A 27,895-nucleotide genomic window follows, 5' to 3' on the forward strand; every position below is an offset into this window, starting at 1 on the left:
TATTAGTAAAGCCCTACAACATACTTGGAAAGAGCAAAAAACATGGAGGATGCTCAGGCTAACGGCATGATAAGTGCACGTCTTGGAGGGGATTGATCGAAGAGCTTGCTTAGGCTATCTATGGCTTCCAAACTTGCTCGTTTCTGGAGCAGAACGCTTTCGTCTTCCCACACTTGTCTGCCCAATGGACCTAAAGCTGCTTTGCCAGAGTCACGGCTTTGCTGCCTTTTCTCAGGTACGGCATTAGCCATAAGGCTCCAAACTCGTGTTATTGCATTCATGAGGATATGCACACATAGTATGCATGCATGTGCGTGTTGTATATATATTCCATCGTCCCTGTCGATCATCTGTGTAACATAAAAATGGGGCAGTAGCCCTTAATTTTGTTGTTTTTTTTCGCTGTTTTGATGTTACGCATGGGCACACCTTGTTTTTCTCAGAAGATCAATTTGAATGCTGGAAGTAGGTTGGAAACTGCAAATGTTCCCCTTTTTTTTGTCTTTACACTGTCAATAAGGTGTTGGATTACTTTTGTGTGTGTGTGTGTGTGTGTGTGTGTTCGGAGAGGGATAATAGGGGGCCTGTTTCATAGCACCTGCATATTTTAGTGTGTACTGTACACGAGTAGCTGTCTAGGTAGCCTTATGTGGATATTTTACATCTCGCATACCCATTTAATAATCATTTAGAGTCAGAATTCTTTTAATACGGCTATGAAATGGTATGTATATTACTGGACATATTGTACGGAAGATCTTGGGTGGGGTCTATTCCTTCTCGGGCTTCTGTTTGTCGAGCTCATGGGTGTACATGTCTGTCTGCTAACCGCAAGACAACTCTACAATGCATGATGTGTAAGCAACATGGCAAACTACTTCTTCTCCTTGGAGCACCTAATCGCTGTTTTGGTTTGAATCCCTTGCATGTTTTGATTAATTTAAGACAAGGTCCTCAATAAGATCATCAACAACAATCTTTTTGGCTAAGGTTTGAGGCCCTAGTCATTGGGCTAGGGTTTCCTTACAAGCCAATCTTTGTAAAGAAGGAATTTTTATATGTGATTATGAAAGAGTTGAAGCTTGAGTCTTAAGAGTTTTCTAAACCATAGCTAGTTTGCCATCCTCGACAGCGAACAACCTCTTTATTTTAGCTCTCCATTTCAGCCATTGCCTTTTATCAGATAGATGCAGATATAGGGAGCTAGTTGGTTATAGATGCAGAAGCTACACACTGACTTCCCTTTTATCAGATAAGAGGAATGCAGTTTTTCATCATACCTACATTCTTCACCCATTACAGGGCTGCTTTATAACTTTTGTTGCTCATTACTATTTTTGTCTAGGGAGCTTGATGGTTTATTTTTTTGTAGACTTAATATACATAATATTTTTCGTTCTTTTTCTCTTGCTGCTTTGATTGATTCTAAGTAACTCTTAAAATAGGCCCCCCTGCTTGTGCAACCTGTTGTCCCATCTGTAACCTCATGATAGCCATGATTCTGAGCAATTTTGGAACCCAAACTAGGCCCCTTGATGGGTCAGCTTTGTGTTTGACCAACTTCCGACCTTGAAACCCTAATTCAGGCCCCTTGCTTGATCAAGCTAGTTGTAAGTGGTCCATAATTCATTTATCACCTTATCTTTTTAAGTCTTTGTAAATCTGATTGTCTTTCTGAAGTTGAGAGACAAGAAAATGGAAGCATGGACCAATCATGAAAGGATGCATATAGATAGCTGCTGTGAACTTTTAAAGGTTTTATAGTTTTTATGGTTGTGCGAAATAATTCTTTCTGAAGCTTACTTTGTTTTTTAAATTGTTGTTCATTGTGTCTCTCTGTCCTGAAGTTTGGCTAATGGGTCCTAGGGACATCAAAGACAGTCAACGGCTGCCATTCTTCATTACAAGTATCAGCTTTCAATAAGAAACATTTTCTATCTAATAAAACAAGTGGAAGGGATGGAATCTCAGAAGATCATCTTGGCAACAAAGAAGGCACAAATAAAGATTGTAGTTCAAGAGAGTGTGAGAACTTGGAAGATGTTTTGCTGGGACCTTCATCAAGTAGTTCCAAAACAGATAGTCATAAGGACCACATAGGAGACGAAACAGTTTACAATGCAGCCGAGTTTGATGGGCATGGAATGAAGGCGATCAGTCCCACTCCCCAAGGAATCTATAAGGTTAATTTCCGCCAGTTCAAACCACTCTTTGTTTTGAGAATTTTGAGAATTTTCATGTCAAAAGTCCTCTATGTTTTGTGATGCCCAGGCTATTCTATTGGGGGAGGCAGGCTATGCACCTTCACAAAAGACCATGAGAAATGGATATACTGTGACACTATTTTCACTAGGAACGTCTGGAATGCGAAATAACAGAAGGCCTTTTGAAAATGAAACACCTGAACAATATGCCAAACGCAGCTCAGTTCAGTGGCATCGTATAGCAATCTATCAATACAAACTCGGGGCCCTGGCCATGAAATCTGTTAAGAAAGGGTGTGTTATCATCTCCTCATTAATATAAAATTTAAATGAAACCAAATTTGTAAATTTAGACTTATCTTGTGTAGTCCTTAGAAAAGCTAAACCTTTTCATGCATGATGCGGATATACCTATAATGTATGTATTTGTTCTTTGTGCATATCTTGGGGGGAATCTGTGTAAGGTAGTAAAAAGTTTAGGGAGAAAATGACAATCATGTGCAGGACAGTTGCACAGCTGCATGCTTCCATCTTTGTGTAAACTCTTCTCTTCTGATATTTTAGTAGGAGTGTCTGCCTTGTTCAGTGATGGTGCCAACAAAATACTATGTTGAGTGAAGGGGAAGAAAGGGCTCTTGTGTTTACTTTTCCTTTTTTCTTTTTGCTTTTGATTAGCATCAATTGTGTAAAGGGCGAGGTTTTTAGGTAGCTTGAAACACCGCCATCAGCATAAAAGCTCTTAGAGATCTCAATCCGTAGCAGAATTCCTTCTTCTTTGCAAAGGATTGCTTCCTGTTCAATCAGATCAGTATGATTAAGTGTCTTTTGCACAGTTTTCCATTCAGCCTTTGGTTTTATTCTCATATCAAGGGATGAAGAAAGAAAAAGGGGAAAAAGAAAGGGCAATAGGAAAAGATGGCAAAGGCAAGTAAGAAAGAAAAAGGGGGTGGAAATTCACACCTACAGACAGCAAAAAGAAAAGGCTGAGAAGTGCTCACAAGGAAGAAGAGGGGAATGAAGCAGTGGGGTTTGACAAAAGGGGGCTGAAAGTAATGGGGAGATTTCACACACTCCAGGAAAGAAGAGTGTAGTAGCCGATGCATCGTCCAGAAGACCTCATGTGGCTGCAATTTCAATTGCTTATCATCAAGATCTCCCTGAGTGAGTTCTTATCATTCGGATGAAGAATTTGCATGCTTATGTACATCTGTCCAAATGTTTTTCTACTGTAGCTTTTTGTACTTTCTGTATGATACAGCCTTTTTACTTTTTGTGTGTAGTAACAGTACTTCACTTGCTTGATTGTGATTTGTTAAACTTGCCTTTTGTGGAACAGCTCACAGGTGTATGTGGAAGGAAATTTAGAGACTAGAGTATTTTTTGATCCAGAAAGCAATACTGTAAAACGAATCCAAGAAATTGCTGTAAGGCAGAATGGTAAGCTTTGTCTCTCTGCAACAAGTAGTCAAAAATTTTTTCTTTCTATATTGTTGTCATAACTTTTAGATATTTTTGAAAATGGTTTTTTTTTCCATTATAACTTTGATGACATTCTATTAAGTGATGATTCAAAAATGCCAAGTTTAGCTCTCTGAATGGAGTGTAGAAGTGCATTAAAAAAATCAATATGCGTACTGTACCCCCCCATTATTCTCATGGTATGACATGGTACGGCATGGTACCATATGTAGTGTTTGATTCAATAGAAGTACTAGGTTTTTTTTGTTTTGTTTTTTTTTTTTTGTGGGTGGTTGGTTTTCTCCAAAATCCTTCTCCCCCCCCCTTCCCCCACCCACCCCAAATTTATGTGTGTTTGCATCTCACTACACATTTGTTCTGGTCAACTCCACCCATTGCCACTCGTTTTGCCACCCATACATCCACTGCCTGCTGCCCTCTTCTCCGTGCTACTCAAACTCTTCTCGCAGAAAGAGGTTGTAGAGGACTCAGGTAAGATGTGAGATGGTATGATGGATGATCTGAGTCTGAGAGGGCATTCAAGGTATGCATGATGAGGGTTTGTGAATGAGCAGCATACATTTTTAGGATGCCCAGGTTTTGTTTTGATTCAGACATACTTTTTCCCTTGATGTTTTTGAGGGATGCATCGACATGGACCACTGCCATGCTTTTATCAAGTGTTACATCACTGAGAAGAGCTTGCAGGACCTTTTCATTTTCTTGTACAGACATGTACTTGGATTATTGGATCTCGCTTCAAAAATTAATGTATCGATCAGTCTCCTCGATTTCATTTCCCTCCTTTTCTTCTGTCCATTTCTCCTCCTCTTCTTCTCTTCCAATTTCTATCTTTGCCATTGTCATGTATGCTTCTTCTTCTCTTCTTGTCTTCCACCGTACCAATGATGCAATATGTGGGAGACACCCCAGAGGGCATAGTGTAGCTACCGTGGCTTACTTTGATCAATTCCTTCCCAATTCTACCTTGACACCACTAGACTTGCACCTGAAGGACACTGACTTTCAGGTTAGCCCACCACATCAATCTGCCCTATATGATATTCCCTCTTATGTCCTCCCATAATCCATAAGCATAAAACACTCGCATATGGCAATCTTGCCCCAAATGAAAGATCATGAGGTTGTCGTAAGTGTAGAACACTCATCCATGACAATTGTGTCTCAAGTAAAACTGTCTGTAGCAACTCAATGGCGCATAAGGCAATCACACTTACATAAGGCTGGCAATATCTTGAGTATGGCTACCACATGTAAACCCTATGAACCTGAGTTCAAAACTCGAGAGGATAGTCTTTGGGAATGCTACCTTTACCTAGAATAGTATTGTTCCTTGAAAGAAACCATAAATATACAAGATGCAGTGATGATGAGCCAGCTTGTCACCATGCACTACAGTGCAGAGTGCATATGACAATATAAGGAGGGGAAAGCCCGGTTGGCCTCTTCAGTGCAGTCAGCTTGCGGAGGACATTCCCACAATGCCATCAAGGCTGGTTCATTTTTGTCCGAGGTGGCCACTTGCCACCTCGACTACATTGTGGCCACTTGCCACCTCGACTTCATTGTGGCACCTACATTGGCGTTGCTGTTATCCGACTGTATCTAGTGCTATTGCATGATTGCTATAGGCTAGCCACGTGTGCCCTAAGGTGTGGTGTGTCACGTTCACCACTATTTGCATTGTAGCCGTCTTCAGTTGCACGGTGTTCATCCGCCCATAGAAGGAAAAGATTCAAGCAAAGCTCATCCAAGGTACCCAAGATCTTGAACATTGCGAGACCACTTTGCATCTAGTGTACTCCGTCCACGCTGCTTCAACACAAAAACATGCCAAGAAACCTGTGGAGTCTCTAGCGCCTCTTGAAGCAAATGTGAAAATGAATTTAGACACACTTGTTCTGCATAAGCTACATTTTATTTTTAAAGTTTGAGTTTTTCATTGGGTTTTTTGAAGTTCTTTTTTTAGTGAGGTTCACATCTCTAGGCTTACGGCTCTAGACTCACATTTGGTGGACTCACGCCTTTTTTGTATGAATTAGGCTCATGCAGGTTTGGTGAGCTAGACTCACATCAAGCCTGGTGTTCACATCTGTACACACACGGAGGTATGCTCACAGTTGTAGACTCACGTTTGTAGGCTCATGTCTTTTTTGTATGAAATAGGCTCATAGGTTCTTTAGTTTTATGAAATAGGCCTGACTGGGTACATATTTTTATGAAGTAGGCCTATGACAGGGTTGTACTTAATGATCCAATAATTGCAAAGGACAAGAATTTTCTTGGAAATTGTAGTTGGTACAGATTGTATGACAAGAAAATCTTTATAGGCCATGAGTAGGTATGTCCTTACAAGTCTTCAAGTTAGCTTTAATTGGCTAGTACAATATTAGGTATGCTTGCCTCTAGACTCACGTGCGTTGACTCACATTTGTTGACTCATGGCTCATGCCTTACGGTTGGCTAGTCTCACGTTTGTTTTTTGCATGACTATTGGGCTCTTGTTTTCCAACCCAAGATTGTAAAGATTTGTTCATCGTCTAGAGAGCAGACATGGTAATCATTCATCAACGTAGACACATAAGCGTGGAGGCCTTAGTGACTAACACACACACATCCCCCTCCCCCTTCTCCCCCCCCCCCCCAAAAAAAAAAACACAAAAAAGAAAGAATTCTTTTTGCAGAGAATTCACCTCACTTGGTATGAGAACAAACTTATAAACAAGGCTGAAAGTTATAAGATGTCACTCTTTGTGCAAAGGAAAAATCAAAACCTTAACAAAACTTTTGTCACCTTCTCGGTTGATTCTAGCACATATGCTGGTTGAAATTGTATGAGGGTTGATTTGATTATTTGTTTCCCTTGCCCTAAAATCACACCTAGGGGTTGTGTTCTTCTGTGCTGGGGACTAGAGCAAAAGATGTGTAATGATTGAGGGCATTGGGGGGCTTACTCGTAGGAAATTTCTTTCCCCTTCTCCCCTCCCCTCCACCCAAAAAAACTTCTTGTTCGATGTCCCTTTTGTCTTCAGTTTCATTGACAGACTAGAAAAATAAGACACATGGGCATAATTGGGATAAGCGAAAAGCATCGTGTTTCATTCCATACAGGAAGATAATGAGAGAAAAAGACACTCAAAGCATGGTGTATTGCTCCTTTTTCCCAAAGGCATACAACTTTGCCTTAAATAGCCGTATCTGGGCTTTAAATAGTCATAAAAAGACCTTTTGGTTTCCTTACTGCTTCCTCCCCACTACTACACTCCCTGTAACCTCTTTTCACATATGTTATAACTACCTGATCTTGATATGACATTTCAGATCCACTAAGCCACTTTAGAAGTAAGCAATGATAGCAATCTATCCGAATGCATGACACAAAATCGTGGTGTACCAATTGCGTTCTCTTAGGAGGTATAGTGCGTGCCATGTAAGACCATATATTATGAATAGGTAGATGCACAACTGCATGCTCAAGACATGGTAGCTTGGAATGAAGGAGTGGAGAGTATGTCCACCAATTTCCGAATGAAGGGGTATTACAGTAGTTGCCATCAATTGCATCATATGTTGGTGTAGAACTCAAGTTGAGGCCCTCCAAGCAGACCATCAAACACCAGAAGAAGAATTGAAGCAGGTAGGCACGAACAGTCGGAAAAGCATGCGTCTTTCCTCGCAATTCTGTGTCATGTGGAACCACTGAAGATTGTGTATCTAGTGTTGCTTTGTGGACCGGAGGCACATGATCTTTATAGTAGAGTTCCATAGTTTTTGGAATTACTATTATGAAAATTCCGAAGATTAGAGAGTCTACATCGGAAGGTGTCAGAGTTGGACCTTGAAAGTTAGATTGTTGCATGCGCAAAAGCCTTGCTGTACTGATCCACAACCCTAAGCTTGATTAAGAACATGATGCTGAAATAAACATGTTTAAGACAGAGGAGAGAGAAGAAGAGAGAGATTGGTGTTAGGGATTGTGTATCTAGTGTTGCTTTGTGGACCGGAGGCACATGATCTTTATAGTAGAGTTCCATAGTTTTTGGAATTACTATTATGAAAATTCCGAAGATTAGAGAGTCTACATCGGAAGGTGTCAGAGTTGGACCTTGAAAGTTAGATTGTTGCATACGCAAAAGCCTTGCTGTACTGATCCACAACCCTAAGCTTGATTAAGAACATGATGCTGAAATAAACATGTTTAAGACAGAGGAGAGAGAAGAAGAGAGAGATTGGTGTTAGGGTTTTTCTATATTAATATGGTACAAAAAGGTGACTGATTTTATGTACATGCTTGGTGTAACATGCAGCGGAAGTCTTCGTATTGGAGGATCCTGTCACACAAATGCTCACACCGTCTTCTGTATCCTGAGTTTTGCGAGTTTAGCAATCCACTTTAATACTTCAAACTTATGAGAGAGATGAAAGAGAGAGATGAGAACTGTACACCGTATGGGGTCCCGAATTACCCACTGAAGGGCCCCGTATCCCGTTACCGAGATAGTATTTGCTTTATTATCTTTAAAGAGACTGACGGTGTGACTGACGATAAGCCAAACGCAAGACCTCTGAAGACCAAGTGTTGGGCTGAACTGTACTCTGTTGTAGAAACATCAAAGATGTCCAATCTCCTATGCACTCTTCCCAATGGTACGAGGGAGGGATGCAAAGCTAGGGTTGAGAGATGGGCTGTTTGGGACTGTTCTAGACTGAGTATGAATGCTGTAAATGAATATGAATGCTGCGTTTTACCTTCACCAAGTGGTTGGAGCAAAACGATGATATAATGAATGCTGAAAAAATTGTGGATGCAGAAAATGCAAGGCTGAATGCTGGTTGAATGCTGAACTGATGCGTTTTACTGATGTAGATGGCTGTATGCTCATGCGCTTGAGGCGCCTAGGGCTGTAGGAGACAAACGCTGAAGAAAGGTGGCTGAAACTGCAATCGCTTATGCTCCTTATGCTGGGGATGACAAGCGCTTGATTGCTCCTTTGCTGAATATGATGAATGAATGGATGAATAACATGCTAATCTATTTATATGGACCAAGTGAGCCAGTCAGCTGGCTACAGAGCTGGCCGACTACTCATGTCCACAATAAATGCATAAATAATGTACAAAATGTTGAAAATGATGAAAAAAATACCAGAAAATTCCTAGTAAATATCTTGATAAATACTAGATGATATCTGGGGTTTCTGCAATGGTCTAGATGCCATGAATGAATGATGTGCAATAGGCAGAATGCTTTCTAATGCAAACCCTAAGGTTTCTACTGACTGTACATGCATGAATGCGTCTCTTCAAGTGGGTTAAGGGACTTAGACTGATTGACTGACTGACTTGCTATGGCTGAGAATGACCTACGTAGCTCGTGCTTGACTTATCTTGGATTGAGGATTACAATGGGGTCACGGCATACGACAAATATCATCATAAATGGAACTAATACTGTTACAATGTTGCACTGATGATGATGAGTCAGTTTGTCACCATGCACTAGAGTGCAGAGTGCATGTGACATTTTCTCCTGCTTAGCTTGGCGGCAGGTTCATGGCTTCCAAGTAGTCCACCAACAACTGGGGGTACTCTTGAAAGAACTCCTCGTCTAGCCATATGATTTCGTGGGTGTCTCGATCTTGGAATTTCGTATAGAACTGACGTATCCGTCGATCGGAACCATGGTTCCAATGATGAAGAAGGATCTGCTCGGTCTCGATGACTTCTGCTTCGTCTACCATGTCTGGCTGCTGTTCATCTGAAACATCAAACACTTCTGGTCCAACATATGGTTTTAGCCTAGAAACATGGAAAACACCATGCATCGTCCAATTGTTAGGCAATTTTAACTTCATGGAGACATCACTTAACTTCTTAACTATTGGGAAAGGTCCAAAACTACGGAATGAAAGCTTGGGACAACGTTTACCCACTTGTTTCAATCTTTGTTTCATGATATGCAGATAGACCCAATCTCCTTCCTTGAAGTGAACATCTCGTCTAGACTTATTTGCCTGTCTGCTATATGCTTCCTGTGCTTTGGTCAAGCGGTCCTTGACTGACTCAATGATCTCGGAGAATGCTTCCGTGGTTTTATTAGCCTCTAGAGATGGAGACACCAATCTCGTCAAAAGAGAAGAGAAACGGCGACCAAAGGTTGCTTCATATGGAGTCCGTCTAACACTGGATGAATGAGTGTCGTTCAAGATAGCTTGGACCAATGGAAGATAATGTTTCCATTTGGACTGCTGGTCATGACAATATGACTTGAGAACATCAAAGGCCAAATGGTTATAAATTTCTGTTCGGCCGTCTGTCTGCGGATGGAATGCACTAGACAACTGCAACTTAGTTCCGAAGTTTTCAAATAATGCCCTCCAGAAATGCGAGGTAAACTTGGAATCTCTATTTGATGTAATGGTGCTAGGCAAACCACAAATTGGGTACCAATGCTTGAGAAAAAGACGAGCTACGTCCTCAGCTGTGGCCGTATGCTTGCATGGGATGAGCATGCAGAATTTACTGAAGCGATCCACAATGGTGAAACACTGAGTGTTACAAGATCCAATGGATGCTGGTAGAGGCCCTACAAAGTCCATAGACATATCGATGAAAGGTCCGTCTCGGTGATAGGCAAAGGTTGAAGTAAACCAGCCTTCTTTGTATGTGGAACCTTTACTTTTTGACAAATCTTACAGGCTTGAACATGTGAATAGACATCACGCCTTATCTTTGGCCAATAAAAGGACCGTTCTAATTTCTCGAGGGTACTGTTGATACCCGTATGTCTTCCAACTAAGGAGTCATGGGCATCATGGAGAAGAGTTGATCGCTTTTCTCGAATGACACAGAGACGGTTCTTGTAGAACAACCAACCATTTTGTACTGAATAATGGCCAGGCTTAGAATTGAGGGCCAAATTATACTGAGTACCAAACTCAGGGGAGTCGACATATTGGTCTTTCATGCTATCTAAGTCCTTCACCGTTATTTCGAGAATGGTAGATTCCTGGACTGCCTGGATGCTGGCCTTTCGACTAAGAGCATCTGCTACTAGGTTATGCTTACCAGGGATATTTTCAATCATTCCTCCAAATTGTTGGAAGAGTTGACTCCACCTGGCCTGTCGATCACTCCACTGGGCACTTGGCATGGTTTGAAGCCACTTGAGTGTTTGGTGGTCTGTTTTGACTTTGAAAACCTGTCCATAAACAAAAGGCTTCCAATGTTTGAGGGTTGTGATCACACCCAAAAGCTCTTTGTCATATACCGAATAATTCTTTTCGGCGACATCGAACTTTCTACTGTAGTATGCCACGGGTCTATTGTCCTGTTGGAGAATTGCGCCTATGGCTACATTGCTTGCATCGGTAATGACCTCGAAAGGTTCATCCCAAGATGCTGACTTTAATATAGGCGTTTCTGAGGTAGCTTTCTGGAGTGCACGGTGTAACTTGCGGCGGGTGCCTGGGGGACTAGGGCCTTTGACACACTTGTTGATACCATCAATGCATATCAAAACACTTAAACATGGTCATAGCCTTAATACATATCCATCATCACTTTGCATAAAACATAAAAGTTTGGACATAACATCCACAAATGCTGAAAATGGAGCTTGCACGTGTGACACCGCATAGAGGCCGGAATGGGCCGACCCCCCTCCTTGGAGTATTTTATTACCCAAGGAGAATAATATCATGTACAAGTTTTGAGGGCCTTACTCTCCCCACGGGAGATGCCGGATTATCCATATACAAATGCCATAACACAGCCCAACACGAGGCAACCAAGCCGGAACATAGGCTGTAGAAAAGCCGAGCCAACAACATAATCCATATACCTCCGTGTGGGTACTGATTCTTCCCCAAAAACCACGGGTTTTCATGCAATAGAGCTGGTACAGCAAGTACAACTCTCCATTCAGCCGGTACAATGATTGATACAGCCGGTACAGTGGTTGGTACAACAGGTACAATGGTTGGTTCAGTTGGTACGGTGGTTGGTACAGTAGGTACAGCAAGTACAAAAGCTGGTACAGCCGGTACAAGGGTTGGTACAACAAGTACAATGGCTAGAAATCATAATAAATGATTAAATACCCTTGCCTTCAATATTTCTTTGCGATGGAAGCCTCCAAAACAGTCCCCAACAGCCGGTATTCTTCATGGGCAGCCTTCAAGAGAGAGAGAAAGAGAGTAGCCATCATTAGGGCTGCGTGTAAGGCTAGTGTGCAGCAAGAGAGTCTCCATTAATGAAGAGAGAGGGCTCCAATTTATAGATTTGGGCCTCCCATGAGCTAAAATGGCAAGAGAAGGCTAGAATGACAAGTGGAGAGCCACACAATAGCTGAAGTGACAAGTGTGAGGCCACTTGTCTCACTTTGATCCACTTTCTAACAAGTGTCAGGCCACTTGTCTCACTTTGGTCCACTTTCTTGCCACATGTCCCAATCTAAGAGATGGGTCCTTCCATAATCTTCACCTCTAAAAATATCCCAACTGGTAGACATTCTGTCATAGGCACTTTGCCAACTCTTGGTATCTGCTCAATTCCAGATGTAATGACGCGAACAGAATTTCCATCGGAGTCGGGCCAAAAATAGGAACTCTCCTAAATTTTAGGATTGTGGTCCTTTGTATTCTAGGATAATCCCCCATTCCCAAAGCTTGTACTTCCCAAATATTTAGACATCTTGGAGTCCACTAGACTCCTTTCATACTGGGAAATGTCCAGGCTGGTGACATCCTCCCCAACTTCTTAAAAGTTGTCCGGCCGTAACTTTAAGCTTCAAGCCATATATTCAAGATATAATCATGTCCCATATAGTGGGCGAGACGAGACAGTCTCAAAAATCCAATATAACTGAAGAATCCATGTCCCAAAGAAATGGACGAGACTAAATAAGTCTCCATAATAGCAATATTAAAATCATGTCCCAAAATAAATGGGCGAGAATTCCGTGGAAGATATACTAGACACAGACACAAGAGCCAATTGTGTCTCAATCACCAATATCAATGAGATAATCATATGCCAATGAAAATCACCAACCAGGTGCTAAGACACTTGAGGCCACTTGTCTCACTTTGATCCACTTTCTAACAAGTGTCAGGCCACTTGTCTCACTTTGGTCCACTTTCTTGCCACATATCCCAATCTAAGAGATGGGTTCTTCCATAATCTTTACCTCTAAAAATATCCCAACTGGTAGACATTGTGTCATAGGCACTTTGCCAACTCTTGGTATCTGCTCAATTCCAGATGTAATGACGCGAACAGAATTTCCATCGGAGTCGGGCCAAAAATAGCAACTCTCCTAAATTTTAGGAGTGTGGTCCTTTGTATTCTAGGATAATCCCCCATTCCCAAAGCTTGTACTTCCCAAATATTTAGACATCCTGGAGTCCACCAGACTCCTTTCATATTGGGAAATGTCCAAACTGGTGCCATTCAAGAGCACAAACCATGGTGACAGAAAAGCTGGTTCTCCATAGTTCTGGCAATCCTTTCTCCCAATCCCAACAGTTCCCATGTTCTCCCATACAATCCCAACTCTAATCAACAAGCGTGGTGTGGAAACAATGAAACATTCACTCCACAATCGCAAGACGAATCCACGTGCATGGTGGAGTGTTCATTGAATTGCCCTCTCACAATTCCAACATGAATCCACATGCATGGTGAGATGAACAATGAACCTCTTGGCCTCTGTATGGGGAGATAGTAATTCTAATATGGCATAAAGATAAATAAATCCATGTCCCAAATAAACGGGCGAGACAAACAATCCCATAAGTCCAGATATCATAATCCATGTCCCAAGTAAATGGGCGAGACAAATCAGTCTCCTGCCAACAAGGCATCGGTCCACATGACCCTTGGCATAGACATAAGTCCCGTGCCAACCAGGCGTCATGTCCACTTTACCACTTGCACTCCGTGTTGGTACTCTGACCACACACCTTGGATGAGAAGTGGGCTCAAGTAACAAGATAAAACAATCACTCACAGGCATAGATAACCTGTTGTTCCATAAGCATTTCTGCTACATATAGTTTATAGGCATTTCGGCCACCAACTCACTCTACCCTCTCAAGTACCCATGTTTCCTTCCATTTGCTCTCTATTGTTCCACCCAGATATGGTAGAAACAATCTTCAAGAGAGCACATAGGACAAGAGAACACTACACAGGGTATGTTGTGCTCGACACTACCCTCTGAAGTGCCCATGTTCCCTTCCATCTGCTCTCTATTGTTCCACCCACACATGGTAGAAACAATCTTCAAGAGAGCACGTAGGACTAGAGAACACTACACACGGCATGTTGTGCTCGACACTACCCTCTGAAGTGCCCATGTTCCCTTCCATCTGCTCTCTATTGTTTCACCCACACATGGTAGAAACAATCTTCAAGAGAGCACGTAGGACAAGAGAACACTACACAGGGTATGTGAACCATGAGTTTCATAAGTCCAATGCATCCCAAATAAAGGGAGCCAAAAAGAATAATCCATAAACGTGAGGATAGATCCAAATTCCTAGAAAAGAAGTCCAGGAATCCATAGACCTGTATACCATAATTCTTGTATACCATAACTCTTACCACATACTCCGTGCTAACCACGCACCTTGGAGTAGAGGTGGACTTTATCCATAAAAGCATCATATCCATGAGAGATCCAAATATTTCTTCTTTATAAACTGGGACAGATTTGTCCATAGAAATTGCTTGTTAAGCCCAATATCTATATAAATCTCGTCCAAGAAAGAAATCTCCATAGATATAATCCATCCCAATAAAGGGAGCCATGAAAAGAATTCATCCCATTAAAGGGAGCCATAAACAATGTTTCCTTGAAACCATCTCAAGGCAAACAACAACACCTTTCTCCTTGCATAGCTATACAAGGGTTAGTGAACATCAAAAACACTTCATAGCAAAAGCACTAACTTTGCAAACTCAAAGTATACTTAGCTTTTCTTTGCGAGGTTGGTCATGAAGCCAAAAGAAATATCTCGTCACCATATCCTTAAGATTTCCTGAGATATATCTCCGTATAGCTTGCCTGTAAGCTTGATAATATAATCCACAATATCCATATGGAAAGAGTGCTAAATGTGTGCACATAAAGTCAACTCCATACTTCCAAGATAAATTTTGTGAATTCATAAATCCTTAGACCAAGTTGTCGATTGCTCATGCTCTTGCTTCATAGGCTCTGAAGTGGCTGGCCATGCTTAATAGCAATGATGGTAAGTGTGGTCCCCACTTGAGATCTTTTCTCTTCCTTATTGATAGAAGGAAGCCTCCGCTTCCAAGAAGGCGATACTAATGTAACTCACGGCGGGTGCCGGGGGACTAGGGCCTTTGACACACTTGCTGATACCATCAATGCATATCAAAACACTTAAACATGGCCACAGCCTTAACACATATCCATCGTCACTTTGCATAAAACATAAAAGTTTGGACATAACATCCACAAATGCTGAAAATGGAGCTTGCACGTGTGACACCGCATAGAGGCCGGAATGGGCCGATCCCTCCCTTGGAGTATTTTATTACCCAAGGAGAATAATATCATGTAAAAGCTTTGAGGGCCTTACTCTCCCCACGGGAGATGCCGGATTATCCATATACAAATGCCACAACACAGCCCAACACGAGGCAACCAAGCCGGAACATAGGCTGTAGAAAAGCCAAGCCAACAACATAATCCATATACCTCCGTGTGGGTACTGATTCTTCCCCAAAAACCACGGGTCTTCATGCAATAGAGCTGGTACAACAAGTACAACTCTCCATTCAGCCGGTACAGCAGGTACAATGATTGGTATAGCTGGTACGGTGGTTGGTACAACAAGTACAGCAAGTACAAAAGCTGGTATAGCCGGTACAAGGACTGGTACAACAAGTACAATGGCTAGAAATCATAATAAATGATTAAATACTCTTGCCTTTAGTATTTCTTCACGATGGAAGCCTCCAAAACAGTCCCCAACAATCGGTATTCTTCATGGGCAGCCTTCAAGAGAGAGAGAAAGAGAGTAGCCATCATTAGGGCAGCGTGTAACGGTGGTAGAGGCTAGTGTGCAGCAAGAGAGCCTCCATTAATGAAGAGGGAGGGCTCCAATTTATAGATTTGGGTCTCCCATGAGCTAAAATGGCAAGAGAAGGCTAGAATGACAAGTGGAGAGCCACACAATAGCTGAAGTGACAAGTGTGAGGCCACTTGTCTCACTTTGATCCACTTTCTAACAAGTGTCAGGCCACTTGTCTCACTTTGGTCCACTTTCTTGCCACATGTCCCAATCTAAGAGATGGGTTCTTCCATCATCTTTACCTCTAAAAATATCCCAATCGGTAGACATTCTGTCATAGGCACTTTGCCAACTCTTGGTATCTGCTCAATTCTAGATGTAATGACGCGAACAGAATTTCCATCGGAGTCGGGCCAAAAATAGCAACTCTCCTAAATTTTAGGAGTGTGGTCCTTTGTATTCTAGGATAATCTCCCATTCCCAAAGCTTGTACTTCCCAAATATTTAGACATCTTGGAGTCCACACTCCTTTCATACTGGGAAATGTCCAGGCTAGTGACACACGGAATGCATCAAGTGCCTTGCCTGTGACTGAGACTTTTTGCTTGCGACTCTTCATCCCCTTGAGCAAGTCGGTAAGAGGTGCTGCAAGGTTGGAAAACTGATGGACATGGGTACTATAGGCCTGACAAAGACCTACGAATGAGCGGATCTCTTGGGCGGTCTTAGGAATGTCCCAATATAAGATTTCCTGAATCTTTGATGGATCTAGTCTAATCCCATCGGAACCGATGATATAGCCCAAATATTGAACTTCCTTAACACCAAAGACAAACTTTTTGGCGTATGTAGAGCTCATTATCTCGCAAAAGTTGCAAGACTTTCTCTACATCTTTCTCATACTGCTCCGCAGTGGCTGAGAAGACTAGTATGTCATCAAGGAATATGAAAACACACTTCCCAATGTGGACTGCGAAAAGTCTAGACATCATCTTATTGAAGGTTGCGGGTGCATTTATAAGCCCAAAAGGCATGACTACGAACTCGTAGTGACACGCTCTGTCTGGAAAGCTGTTTTTGGAATGTCAGCTTCGAAAATGTGGACTTGATGGTAACCACTCTTGAGGTCGATCTTAGTGAAAAATTTAGCACCGTCTGAACGCTCCAAAATGTACTCTATCCTTGGCATAGGAAACTTATTCTTGATGGTGAGTTTGTTTAATGCCCTGTAGTCTACACAAAGGCGTGCAGACTTGTCCTTCTTTTGGACAAATAGGATAGGTGCAGCAAATGGTGAGGAAGAAGGCCGAATAAATCCGGCTCGGAGAAGCTCAGATAACTGCTTTTCTAACTTGCCCTCTAAAGTCTTGGAAAGACGATAGGGATGCCTGCTAGGAGGATCTGATCCAGGGACAAAATCAATATGATGGTCCTCGGGGCGAGAGGGTGGGAGACTGGGCGGGTTTGCTAACTGAGGGACTGAGGATGAGATGGATGCTACCGATGAGGTAGAGGCTGTTTGAGCACGAACATACAGTAGTGCTCCTTCTGCTCCCTAAGCATAATGTCTGATGTCTGGACAGGAGGTCTGCTAACTGAGGGACTGAGGATGAGATGGATGCTACCGATGAGGTAGAGGCTGTTTGAGCACGAACATACAGTAGTGCTCCTTCTGCTTCCTTGCGGATAGCTCGTCTCGCCTGGAGATGCGAAATCAATGGGATGCCAAGAATGCTTCTATCCCCACGAATCATGACAGGTTCAGGAAAACCTTTACAGATAGTAAAAATGTCTTGCCCCCAATCGGGAATAGGCTGAAACTGACGGAACCATTGAATTCCTAAGATCATGTCACACCCCAACAGAGGCGAGACGATGAAATCTCGTTGGAATGAGGCCTTCTGAACATCAAAGGCAAATTGTTGTGTTACAAGACTGAGTATTTTACCTCTTTTTCCTAAGCATTGTAATTATGTTTTAAACCTGTTTAGCATTCACTAATCATGTTTACCTGTATATGCATGTGTAAGTTTGTACACGTGTGTGGATGCAGATACATGTTTGGTGTGTGTGTGTGTTCATGTGTGTGCATATGTGCATGTTTCTGGTCTTTCTCTTAACTTGCAGCACAGGGGGAGCTGTCTAGGTGACACGTGGCAGCTCACTGCAGCCAAGGACAACCGGCGTGCAGCACAGCAAAAGAATAACCAGTCAGCAGCCTGGGCTGCTGACTGCACAGGTTGCTGATGTGGCACAGGGAGGCTGGCTGCCGTGTAGGCAACTGATGTGGCAGGCGCTGTAGTCGTACTGGCGCACCCAAGCAAAAGAGAGAGAGGCGATGGGCAACTGGGTAGTAGCAAAACGCGCAAGGAAAAGCGCCGGAAAGAAAAAGTGTCGGGCAGCCCAAAACACGCAAAAGAAAAAAAGCGATGGAGAAAAAACACTAGGCAGTTGCGTGGGTTTTTGAAAACACTAAAGCGCCACATTTTTTTTTTTTCCGAGAAAAGATCCTTTCATTAGTTATGTAAAAAACGCCCGTAGGGCTACAAAAAATCTCTCCTGCTCCTAAGAGAGAGAAGAGCAGTGAATACATCATGGCAGCCCGGGAGACTCTCCCTAGGTGCTGCAAAATACAAGCATCAGTCTAAAGAACTGAGTGGCTAAATCATACAATAGGGGGGGGGGAGAGCCAAACAGGTGGCCTGTAGTGCCAACGGGGGGATCCCGTGTGTAGGGTGTAGAACGGGCCGCAGCGCCAAGTGGTGTGAAAGGCCTGGCGCCGTAAGATCGCCTCATCCGAGTCTCCCCGGATGCGGTCGTACTGTCCTCGCAGGGTGTGGATCAACTCCTGCCAAATCCCCCGAACAGTCTCTGCTGGTGGCTCTAATCTCCCCTCAAAGGCCGTAAAGCACCGGGCCCTCCAGGTGAACCAGATGGTGAGGTTGCTGAGGAGCTCCCATCGTAAATCCCTCTCCTGTGTCCAGCTGGCGGACGAGAAATCCGGTGCCGGAACCAGGCGGGGCTGGCCCCTAATAAATCTGATGGCCTGACTGCCCTGCTCCATCTCATAGCCCATAGCAGGCCCTGACGAAGTCGACCAAGCAGCGGCACCCCACGTAAACATACCCTCTGGAGAGAGGGGGGCCAGAATACGCAGCATCCGCAGCCAAATCTGCTGTGCCTGAGGGCAGTCCCAAAGGCAATGTCTCTGTGTCTCCATAGGGTGGCCGCATCGGACGCAGGCCGCCGGAAGACCGTTGTAAACAAGCCAAGTGCCAACTGCTGAGCCCCTGTGGGCGACCAGCCACTGAAAAGCCGAGATCCTGCGGGCCTGTCGACTAGCCCAGAGCCGAGCCCAGAAATCCTCCAGGAACTCCTGTGATAGTCCCTGCAATCGCCAATGCCCCGCTGCTGGAGAAACCGTCCTCCTCGCCGTCAAAATATGCCGTCCCAGCCGAACAGTATACTGGAAAAAGGTGATCTCTGTCACCTGTGGCCTCAAGGGATGCATAAGGATCATGCCACTCGTACTCCCCGGGGTCCCACTGTAGCCGGGCCAAGGGGCGCGCTGCATATGCCCATATGCGCCAATCCGGGAGCACATCAGCAGGGTCGGGGTCAATATGCCACTTCCGAGAAGCGGCAGCCACTACCCGAATCCTCTGAAAGGTGCACTCTGCAACCAAAGGCGACTCCACCTCCACTCTCTGGAGTCTGCCCTCATCCTGAATCTCATAATAGAGGCATCTGCCATCCTCAGTGCTAGCTCTGACAGCAATCAGGATCTCCAACTGTGTAAAGGCTCCCATCCACCGTGGGGCCACTGGCTCGAGAGGTGTGAACCACTCCTCTGTAAGTGCCTCCTGAATATCATCCCTCATAATCAACCCCCCTCTGAAGTGACTCAGCCTCTCCACCTGGGTCTCCTCTGGTAGACTGCAGAAAGCCTGCCAGTCTCCAAAACTACGAGCTGGGCCTGCCGCTAAAGGTCCCCAGGCTAGACGAGGCCGAGAACCCAGCATATGACCCTGCTCTGTACGAACCGCTGGGCTCCAGATGAGCGGCTACCTGGCCCGCTCCTCAACACAAGAAGGAGGCCGCTGAGAGAGCCCCGGTCGCAGCAGCTCCCAAGCTCTCAGGATACTCAAAGCAAATCTGTCCTCCCATCCTCTACTGAGGCCTGTCCTCCTCATCTCTATGAAGATCCAGCGAATCTCTGGTGCCCAAGTACCCCGTGCAGGAGGCGCCCGGGCCTGCAGTCGCTGCAAGAGGAGCGCTTTCCAAGGCTCAGCGCCTGGAAGCAACCCCCGAACAATAAGCTTCCCCAATAAGGCTCTACTCTGATCGACTGGATCTATAATGCCCAAACCGCCCTGAGCCAGCGGAAGTGTAATAACTGCCCATGCAACCTTTGCCCGAGCTGGCTGACCGTCCCGCCCAGACCACAGAAAGTTCCTGATCAGCCTCTGTACCTGGCTGATGCAAGAGCTCGAGAAAATCCAGCAAGACGTAATGTACCCACATAGTCGCTAACAGCACCTGATTTGCCACCACCACCCTCCCAGCCAAGGATAGTCGAGCTGTACTCCAATACAATAGCTTCTTCCGAATGCTCAGAAGAAGCGGGGCAATCTGCTGCTCAGGTGACAAATCGAGGCCAATCTGGCATCCCAAATACCGCACTGCTGTGCCTGGAGGAATCCATCTAAAACCGGGGTCCGGGCTCCATGCCGGAGTGGGAGCACTACTGATCCAAAAGGCCACTGTCTTGCGCCAATTGATCAATGCTCCCGAAGCTGCACTAAAAACCTGGAGCGACTGCTCTGCCCGAATAAGATTGGCCTCTTGGCCATGCAAAAATAAACCCGTGTCGTCTGCAAACTCAGCATCAAGCAAATCCTCCCCCCGGACTGGGAGCTGAAGTCCTCTCAAACCAACCTCCTCTGCCGTCAAATACATACTCATAGCCTCCGCAAAGAAGAGAAAAAGGAAAGGGGCGAGAGGACACCCCTGACGGACTGATCTGGTCAGCTCAAAACTCGGCCCCCGACCTCCTGCAATCAGCACCTGGCTGCGAGCTGTGGAATACAAAGCTGCCACCCCTCTGATCCATCCTGGCTCAAAGCCCAGGCGCAGCATAGTGCCCTCTAAGAATCCCCAATCAACTCTATCGTATGCCTTCTCAAAATCGAGAAGCATCACGACCAAGTCCTCGCCAAGAAACCTAGCTCGGGCCGTCGCCTCCCATAAAGTAAAGATGTTGTCAAGGATACTGTGCTCCTTGACAAATCCTGTCTGAGTAGCATGAATCAACTCCCCCAGGAAGGGCTGGATCCTCAAACTCAAGGCCTTTGCTAAGACCTTGTAGACAGTATTGAGGATCGTAATAGGCCTCCAATGCCGAATGTCATCCGATACTCCCTCCCCCTTGGGGATAAGATAGATCAAGCCCTCTGAAAAGCTCTGCGGCATCACCCCAGTGTCCAAAACATGCTGAAAGCCCCTGCGGAGGCCTGGCCCCAAAAGGTCCCAATAGCGCATAAAAAAGGCCGGCGTCAGTCCGTCCTCCCCTGGGCAACTATGTCGCGGCAGGACCCTCAAGGCCTCGGCAAGCTCAATCTCTGACAGAGGCACACCTAGAACTGTGCGCATATGGTCTGTGACCCTCCTCTGCACATGGGCCCACACAGTCTGTCTGCACACATCTCGATCCTCAGTGGCTGGCTCCGTTGAAAGCAGGTCACTATAAAAAGCAGTGGCAATGGCTCTGATCTCCCCGAGCTCAGTAGCTATCGATCCATCCGGTCTACCAAGCTGGCGAACTCCTGCTCGCGCATGACGGGGTCCAGTGATCTCAAAAAACTCCCCAGTCACTCTATCACCAAGCTGCGTCCACTGAGAGGCCTGACGACGATAGTAAAACTCATGTCTCTGCTCCTCTACCTCTCTAACCTCCTGGCGTGCCTGGCTCAGCTGGGACGCCACCCACTCACATGCAGGCTGCTGCTCCTGAAGGCGCTGTAGCGAAGCAAGGCTGCGTCTCAGCCGTTGCTCCCGCTCGCGAATCTCTCCCAGTCGTGTCAAAGCTGCAGCGTGTAGAAAAGAGCTAAGATCAATGAGTCCCTGGGCACACTGGCCCGCTGCATCCTGGTCAGAGCACTGACTATCATGCCAGATCCTCTCAATGTCCTAGCGAGACTGGGATCTGCAAGTACCCTCTGTGGGATCCTCAACTGCAAGCTGGGCTCCCGTGTCCCCTCCTCCAAGGTCAATATAACTGGCGCATGATCTGAAAATGAGGTGCCAGCAAGAATGCCGACGGAGCCCCCTCGCTCCCCTAACCAATCGCCCACATAAAAGCGATCAATCCGTGATAGATTAGTCCCTCCCTGCCGGCGATCCGACCGAGAGAAACTAAGACTGTCCTGAGACCGGGAGAAAGCCCCATGCTGCCATGCATCAGTGATCCTCAGTGACATGCAAAACCGGTCCCAAGCTGCAAGCTCCGTGCCGTGCACTGTAACATGACTGCCTCCCACCCTATCTGCCGGGTCCTCAAGCATGTTGAAGTCTCCCCCAACACACCAATGTGCGGCCTCTGGCAATGCGTCTGTAACCTGAGTCCAAAACTCTGCTCTGGCAATAGCATGATTGGGCGCATAGATGTTGAGCACACCCAATAGCTCATCATGCATCCTCAGAATGACATACTGTGCTCTACCAAGCACAATGATCCCTCGATCCACAATGGCCTGCCGCCATACATCTGCAATAACCATGCATACTCCTCCCTGTCCACCCAAAGGACCAAACCCTGCAGACCAAAAAGTGTCCCATCTACCAGGCATCACCGAACCATATCTCCGGATCCTGCTCTCACCCAAGTGGTGCTCCTGCATCATCAAAATGTCAATGCTGCCACCAACCAGGCATCTCTGAAGCTCCTGCCTCAAGCAGCCTCGATAGCGTATAAAGTGTGCTCCGCCAAGGCCCTGTACATTCCATGAGATGATCCTCATGGATGCCCTGCTGAGGTGGATGCTGTCTCAGCCGTACGGCGGGCCTTCGCAAGCGGCTTGGATGGAGAGTAGTCCCCATCCGAACGGCTGCGAATCTGCCCACCCGGTGTACTGCAAGAATCCCGGATCAGGCGCCAGTGGCTGTGTCCCATGGCGACTGCCTCCTGCTCTGACAGAGAAACCTCGTGTATACTCACATATCCAGGGTCGCGCGCCAAGTCTGCCACTATGCGCACGACCAAATGCCGAATCCCTGAGGTATCCACACTCCCGGGATCCAAGAAAAAATGAGCCAACTCCCAAAGTCGGCCTATCACATCAGTCACCTCCAGATCGCTCATGTGGTGAGAAAACTCAACTGCTTGAGTCTTCAAAGTGCTGAGAGCGAGCTCTAGAGTCCACTCCCGATCACAAGGTCCACATAGAGGGAACGAGAAGGCCACCGCTGAGTCTAGTGCCTCCTCCCCGCGGGCCGGAGGTATCACTACATGAACTCGAATGGGTGCTGGCTCATGGGGGCCCTCTACTCCAAAAAGCCGTGTAAAGGTATAATCAAAGGCCTCCGAGCGCTGTCTAATGCCAAGGCGACTCAGTCGACTGCGGATAGATGAAATCCGTGAGGCCCTAATCGGCATAGGTCTCCTCTGTGATGCTCAAGCGAGGTCAGTGCTCAGCGCTCTCCGGACTGCAGGTGAGCGCCAGGGAACTGCCAGGGTCTCCCGGGAAGGTGAGGCGGGCGGAGGGGGAGGAGGGGGAGGCGAGGGAGGTGGAGAGGGAGCCGCTGCCGAAACCGGAGCGGGGGCGGGAGGAGGCGAAGGTGGAGACGAGGCGGTGGGAGGGGACGGGGGTGGGGGGGGTGAAGAAGGGGGAGCTGACATCTCCTGGTCCTCGGTCGCTGCAGGGGTCTCCTCCTGAAGGGGAGCAAAGCTGTTCCTCACGGGTACCCAGTGAGGCTGAGACTGTGGTTGCTGCTGTAGCGGTCTCTGTGCGTGCTGCTGTGGCTGTCTCCCTCGGCGGCGCCCCTGTCCAGGCTGCCACTCCGAGGTCTCTGTGGCCTGAGCAGGTGTCCCTGAGGCAGCCTGCCGAGCCAAATCTGTGGGCGGGCCATCAGTAGCCTGCTGCTGTGGTGAGGGTCGAGGTCTCCTGCGAGGGCAGGCCTTGGCCAGATGACCGACGTGCCTGCAAATGAAGCACTGGTTCGGGAGCCCCGAGAACTCCACTCTCTGATCTATCCACCCCCCCCCCCCCCCCCCCTATCCTGGGTAGCTGAATGACCTTAGGAAGGGAGGAGATGTCAGACACCAACACCAGTTCATTTTGTTAGCCAACTGGGGAGAGATGGCGTCCTCAGAACTACCCATATCGAAAAGGACTACAAACTGTCGGCCTTGGGCAGAGCCATAAGCTCGGATGAGGCTTTTCTGTGCGGCATCGCTCTCACCTTGCTGTTTAGCATCAAATACCACGGATGGCATATGATGCATAGAAGGTAAAAGTTGAACCGTATTGGTGGTAGTAGGCGGGGCTGGAGGAGTTGGGGAGGCTGTGGCAACTGTGGTAGAAGGAGCTTTGGCGGCTTGTTTCGCTTGCCATTTGTGGCAATCCTTCTTGCCATGTCCTATGATGTGACAGAAAAAACATCTATTTTCTGACTGATACTTCTTTTGCTCCTCTGGAGGAAGATAACCTCCAGTAATGCCTGCTTTAGCCTTATCATCGGGGGTTTTCTTGGGCTTAGATTCTTTATGGGGAGCCGTTACGTGGACTCTATCCTGAGGAGCTGTGATCCTAGCTAATGGAAAATGAGCTGTAAATTGATGGATGAACTGATTAATTGCTAAATGATCACACTTACCATCATACTTATTGAAATTTGGTTGACTGCGAATGACAGTAGTTGATGCTGCGGACTGTTGGCTGGTGGCACCTGAGGCGGGGGATGTTGAAGAGAGGTGCTGGTACCTAAGATGAATGGCCTCCTTTTCCCTTTGGTGCTCGAGTAACATACGTTCTCGATCAGCTCTCATTGGTGCTCTCGAGCGGCGAGTTCAGCTTGACGCCGGTCTTTGTCGATCCTGCGTTGGGCTTCCTCATAGTCCCATCTTTCTTCTTTTTCTTGTTGCTTTCTAGGTTCTGCTTTTGCTTTTTCTTCTCTCCTTCGGGCCATGTCTTCTCTCCTTTGTTGTTCCATCTGAAAGAAGAGGGAGATGTAGTCGGGTACTACTGGAGGCGGAGAAGGACGTGCTGCTGCTGCCTCTATGAGTTGGAGATGCTCCATGAGCAGCTGGTTCTGAGCTCTAAGAAGAGCTATGGTGTCTGCTGTAGTTGGAAGAGCAAGGTCTCCTTCGAGGGAGACGTCTTCCGGCTGATGAGTACTCTCTTCTGTACCTCCCATAACAATTCCTCTCGGTAAGCTAGGTTTGCCAAAATTTCTCTTTGTATTGTGATATCATCTCATGATCAGACATAGTCAAAGTATCCCACGGACGACCTGATTGGAGAATAAACTGGGGTGGTAAAAATTTGGACTTCACTTTACGTTGAAATTCCAACAAAGTAGCTAGTTTATCACTGCTTTTTTCATAGAATGTTCCACCATAATGATGCATGGTCAACCATGTGGTTGTTGATAACACATTTGATCTTATATCTTTTTGAAAAGGTCTCCTCAAAAAAATATTCATCTAATTTTCTTAATCATGAAAGTACGAGATAAGCATCCTTTTTGCCATCAAATTTAGTAAAAGAAAAAGTATGATAGCTAAGCTTACTGTCCTTTTTTGTTTGTTGAGAATCGAAGGTAGCCTTGCTGATTTTGGCAATGCAAGCATCTTGAGATTGTGGAGTAGCAACTTCATTACCATCAAATCGTTATTCGAGAGTGAGGCACTTTTGTTATTCATCTTGAAGTAGTTTCTCAACATGATGCTGAAGTCGGTGGTCGTGCCGGAATGCAATCTGACCATCCAAGGATGCCATCATGCTAGGATACGGTTTGTGTGGACAAGCTGAATCTGATACCAATGTTACATGCAGCGGAAGTCTTCATATTGGAGGATCCTGTCACACAAATGCTCACACCGTCTTTTGTATCCTGAGTTTCGCAAGTTTAGCAATCCACTTTAATACTTCAAACTTATGAGAGATATGAAAGAGAGAGGTGAGAACTGTACACCGTATGGGGTCCCGAATTACCCATTGAAGGACCCCCTATCCCGTTACCGAGATAGTATTTGTTTTATTATCTTTAAAGAGACTGACGGTGTGACTGACGATAAGCCAAACACAAGACCTCTGAAGACCAAGTGTTGGGCTGAACTGTACTCTGCTGTAGAAACACCGAAGATGTCCAATCTCGAGCCTATGCACTCTTCCCAATGGTATGAGGGAGGGATCCAAAGCTAGGGCTGAGAGATGGGCTGTTTGGGACTGTTCTAGATTGAGTATGAATGCTGTAAATGAATATGAATGCTGCGTTTTGCCTTCACCAAGTGGTTGGAGCGCATTTACAATTCAGGGTGGATGAGTTTATTTTTCTTGTAGGGGGAGCAAGAAGATGCAGATTGATTTCTATGATATTCCAGACAAACAGCTTTGGGCCTGCTTTTTGTAGACCCAGAATGATACAGGGAGCTGTGCAAAACAGTTCTTGATTGGTGGGACATGTATGGGTATGAATGAGTCTATGAGATGGGGCTATGCGGTTGTGATCATTGGCATTTTGCATCTTGTCACATGTGGAATATCATAGAAATCAATCCTTTAATCCGCCTTACGAGCTGTATGCTTGTATATGTAGATATTGGTTGTCCATGGGGGGGGGGGGGGGGGGGGGGGGGAGGCCGGGGTATGGAAATGCAATGGCCAGTTAGGCTGCTGCTTCCAATGTTCACACCTCATATTTTGGAACTTCTACCACGTGTGCTGATATGTGGTGTATTTCGCGTTTTCTCGTAACTTATAAATAAAATGTAACTTTGAGCAAATGCAACATTTTTCATTCCAAAATTTTACCTTAAGCATCACAAAAATTATTAATTGTTTTGATGCAAAGTTTCAAATTGTGCAGGCCGAATCATCTTTTTGGATCAAAATTCTGTTGAAGCAGCCACTAAATGCCAAAGTCCCAGCTTATCAAAAGTCCCAGGAGATTCTTGAACGCAGGACAACTGTAGCATTTTTAAACAGCCATCATAAATCACTAAACTCACATAGTGGAACTGCCTGTCAGGCATTATGGAGAGTTGTACATTACTCATTTTATGAGGTGATTTAGGTTGCAAAACTGTGCTAGGACATGGTTATAGAGAGCTATGTGCTTCTCATCGAAAACAAATTTGACTTTGATTTGTTTCTCACATGATCACCATCCACAATTGGCTAATTGTTTAGTGTATCACCCTTTCCTAACATCTTGGTTGAGAGTTCCATGAGAAATATGGTACAAAAATTTTTGGTTTTGTGGAAACTTGAATGTACTTCGCTCATACATCATAGAGCTTAGTGCAGTAGCATGTGTGGATGGAAGATACTGTACAAGGCATGGTTACGTTGCCTTCGGGAGGGATTGTAAATGGAGAAGCTTCATGTTCGCTACAGTATTGGATTCTTATGACGACTTTGTGGAATGAGGTTCTTGAGGAGTAGCGGTTTCCTCATCTAAGGAACTTGTCGCTGGCAAAGATGGAAGATATGATTAGGGATACGTTAAGTGGTGCCTCTTCTTTGCTCAACAAGGTTGTAACCATTCATGTTGAGAATTGAAGAGTGGTTATGTGACTTTCCCAGTGGTGTGGCACTATTCTTGGCCTATGCATCCTCATTCCAGTAGCATCTCTTATTGTGGGCGTGACATATGACTTGCCTTCCAAGGGATTATTGCCAATGTAAAATAAGAGGTTTCACCAGCCAATCCTTTTTATCAATCTAGCATCTACACATTTAACACATGCATTGATTGCACTTGAGTCTAGTTGTCATAAGCCAAACCATAAAATCATAGGACATCAAATTATGCTTGGCCTTCTATATACAAGAGCCGTTTTTCATTCTAGTATGTCCTTCATGGGCAAATCAACCCATAGCATTGCATACTTGACTTCCAACTTATATTCCTCCAAATCCACGATTTCAGTCATGTTGGTCA

The 27,895-nt window shown here is 45.5% G+C and overlaps 1 protein-coding gene across 4 annotated transcripts; it reads left to right on the top strand.

Moving 5' to 3' along the window:
- LOC147612426 (uncharacterized) lies at positions 1-27,113 on the top strand. 4 transcript variants are annotated; one of them, XM_086782785.1, is made up of 6 exons: positions 1-235; positions 1,867-2,183; positions 2,272-2,498; positions 3,541-3,641; positions 5,726-5,791; positions 26,819-27,113. In XM_086782785.1, the coding sequence occupies exons 1-6, from the start codon at positions 121-123 to the stop codon at positions 26,905-26,907; spliced, it is 915 nt and encodes a 304-aa protein (XP_086638911.1). In that variant the 5' UTR covers positions 1-120; the 3' UTR covers positions 26,908-27,113. The 4 variants fall into 4 exon arrangements, with proteins under 4 accessions (XP_086638911.1, XP_086638913.1, XP_086638914.1 ...); XM_086782789.1 differs by having other exon boundaries at positions 53-235; positions 1,878-2,183; XM_086782787.1 differs by lacking the exon at positions 5,726-5,791 and having other exon boundaries at positions 26,804-27,113.
- The last annotated feature ends 782 nt before the right edge of the window (positions 27,114-27,895 follow it).

This window comes from Cibotium barometz, chromosome 45 (genome assembly GCF_041138505.1).
Source record: "Cibotium barometz isolate CiBa-2024 chromosome 45, ASM4113850v1, whole genome shotgun sequence".
NCBI classification, from domain to species: Eukaryota; Viridiplantae; Streptophyta; class Polypodiopsida; order Cyatheales; family Cibotiaceae; genus Cibotium; species Cibotium barometz.

What these genes read in the sequence shown, in the direction of transcription:
- LOC147612426 (XM_086782785.1), top strand. Translation starts at nt 121, where the DNA reads ATGGCTTCCAAACTTGCTCGTTTCTGGAGCAGAACGCTTTCGTCTTCC. An exon ending in GCTTTGCTGCCTTTTCTCAG is followed by an intron (nt 236 to 1,866) that starts GTACGGCATTAG and finishes AATGGGTCCTAG; the next exon opens with GGACATCAAAGACAGTCAAC. An exon ending in ACATCTGTACACACACGGAG is followed by an intron (nt 5,792 to 26,818) that starts GTATGCTCACAG and finishes CAAATTGTGCAG; the next exon opens with GCCGAATCATCTTTTTGGAT.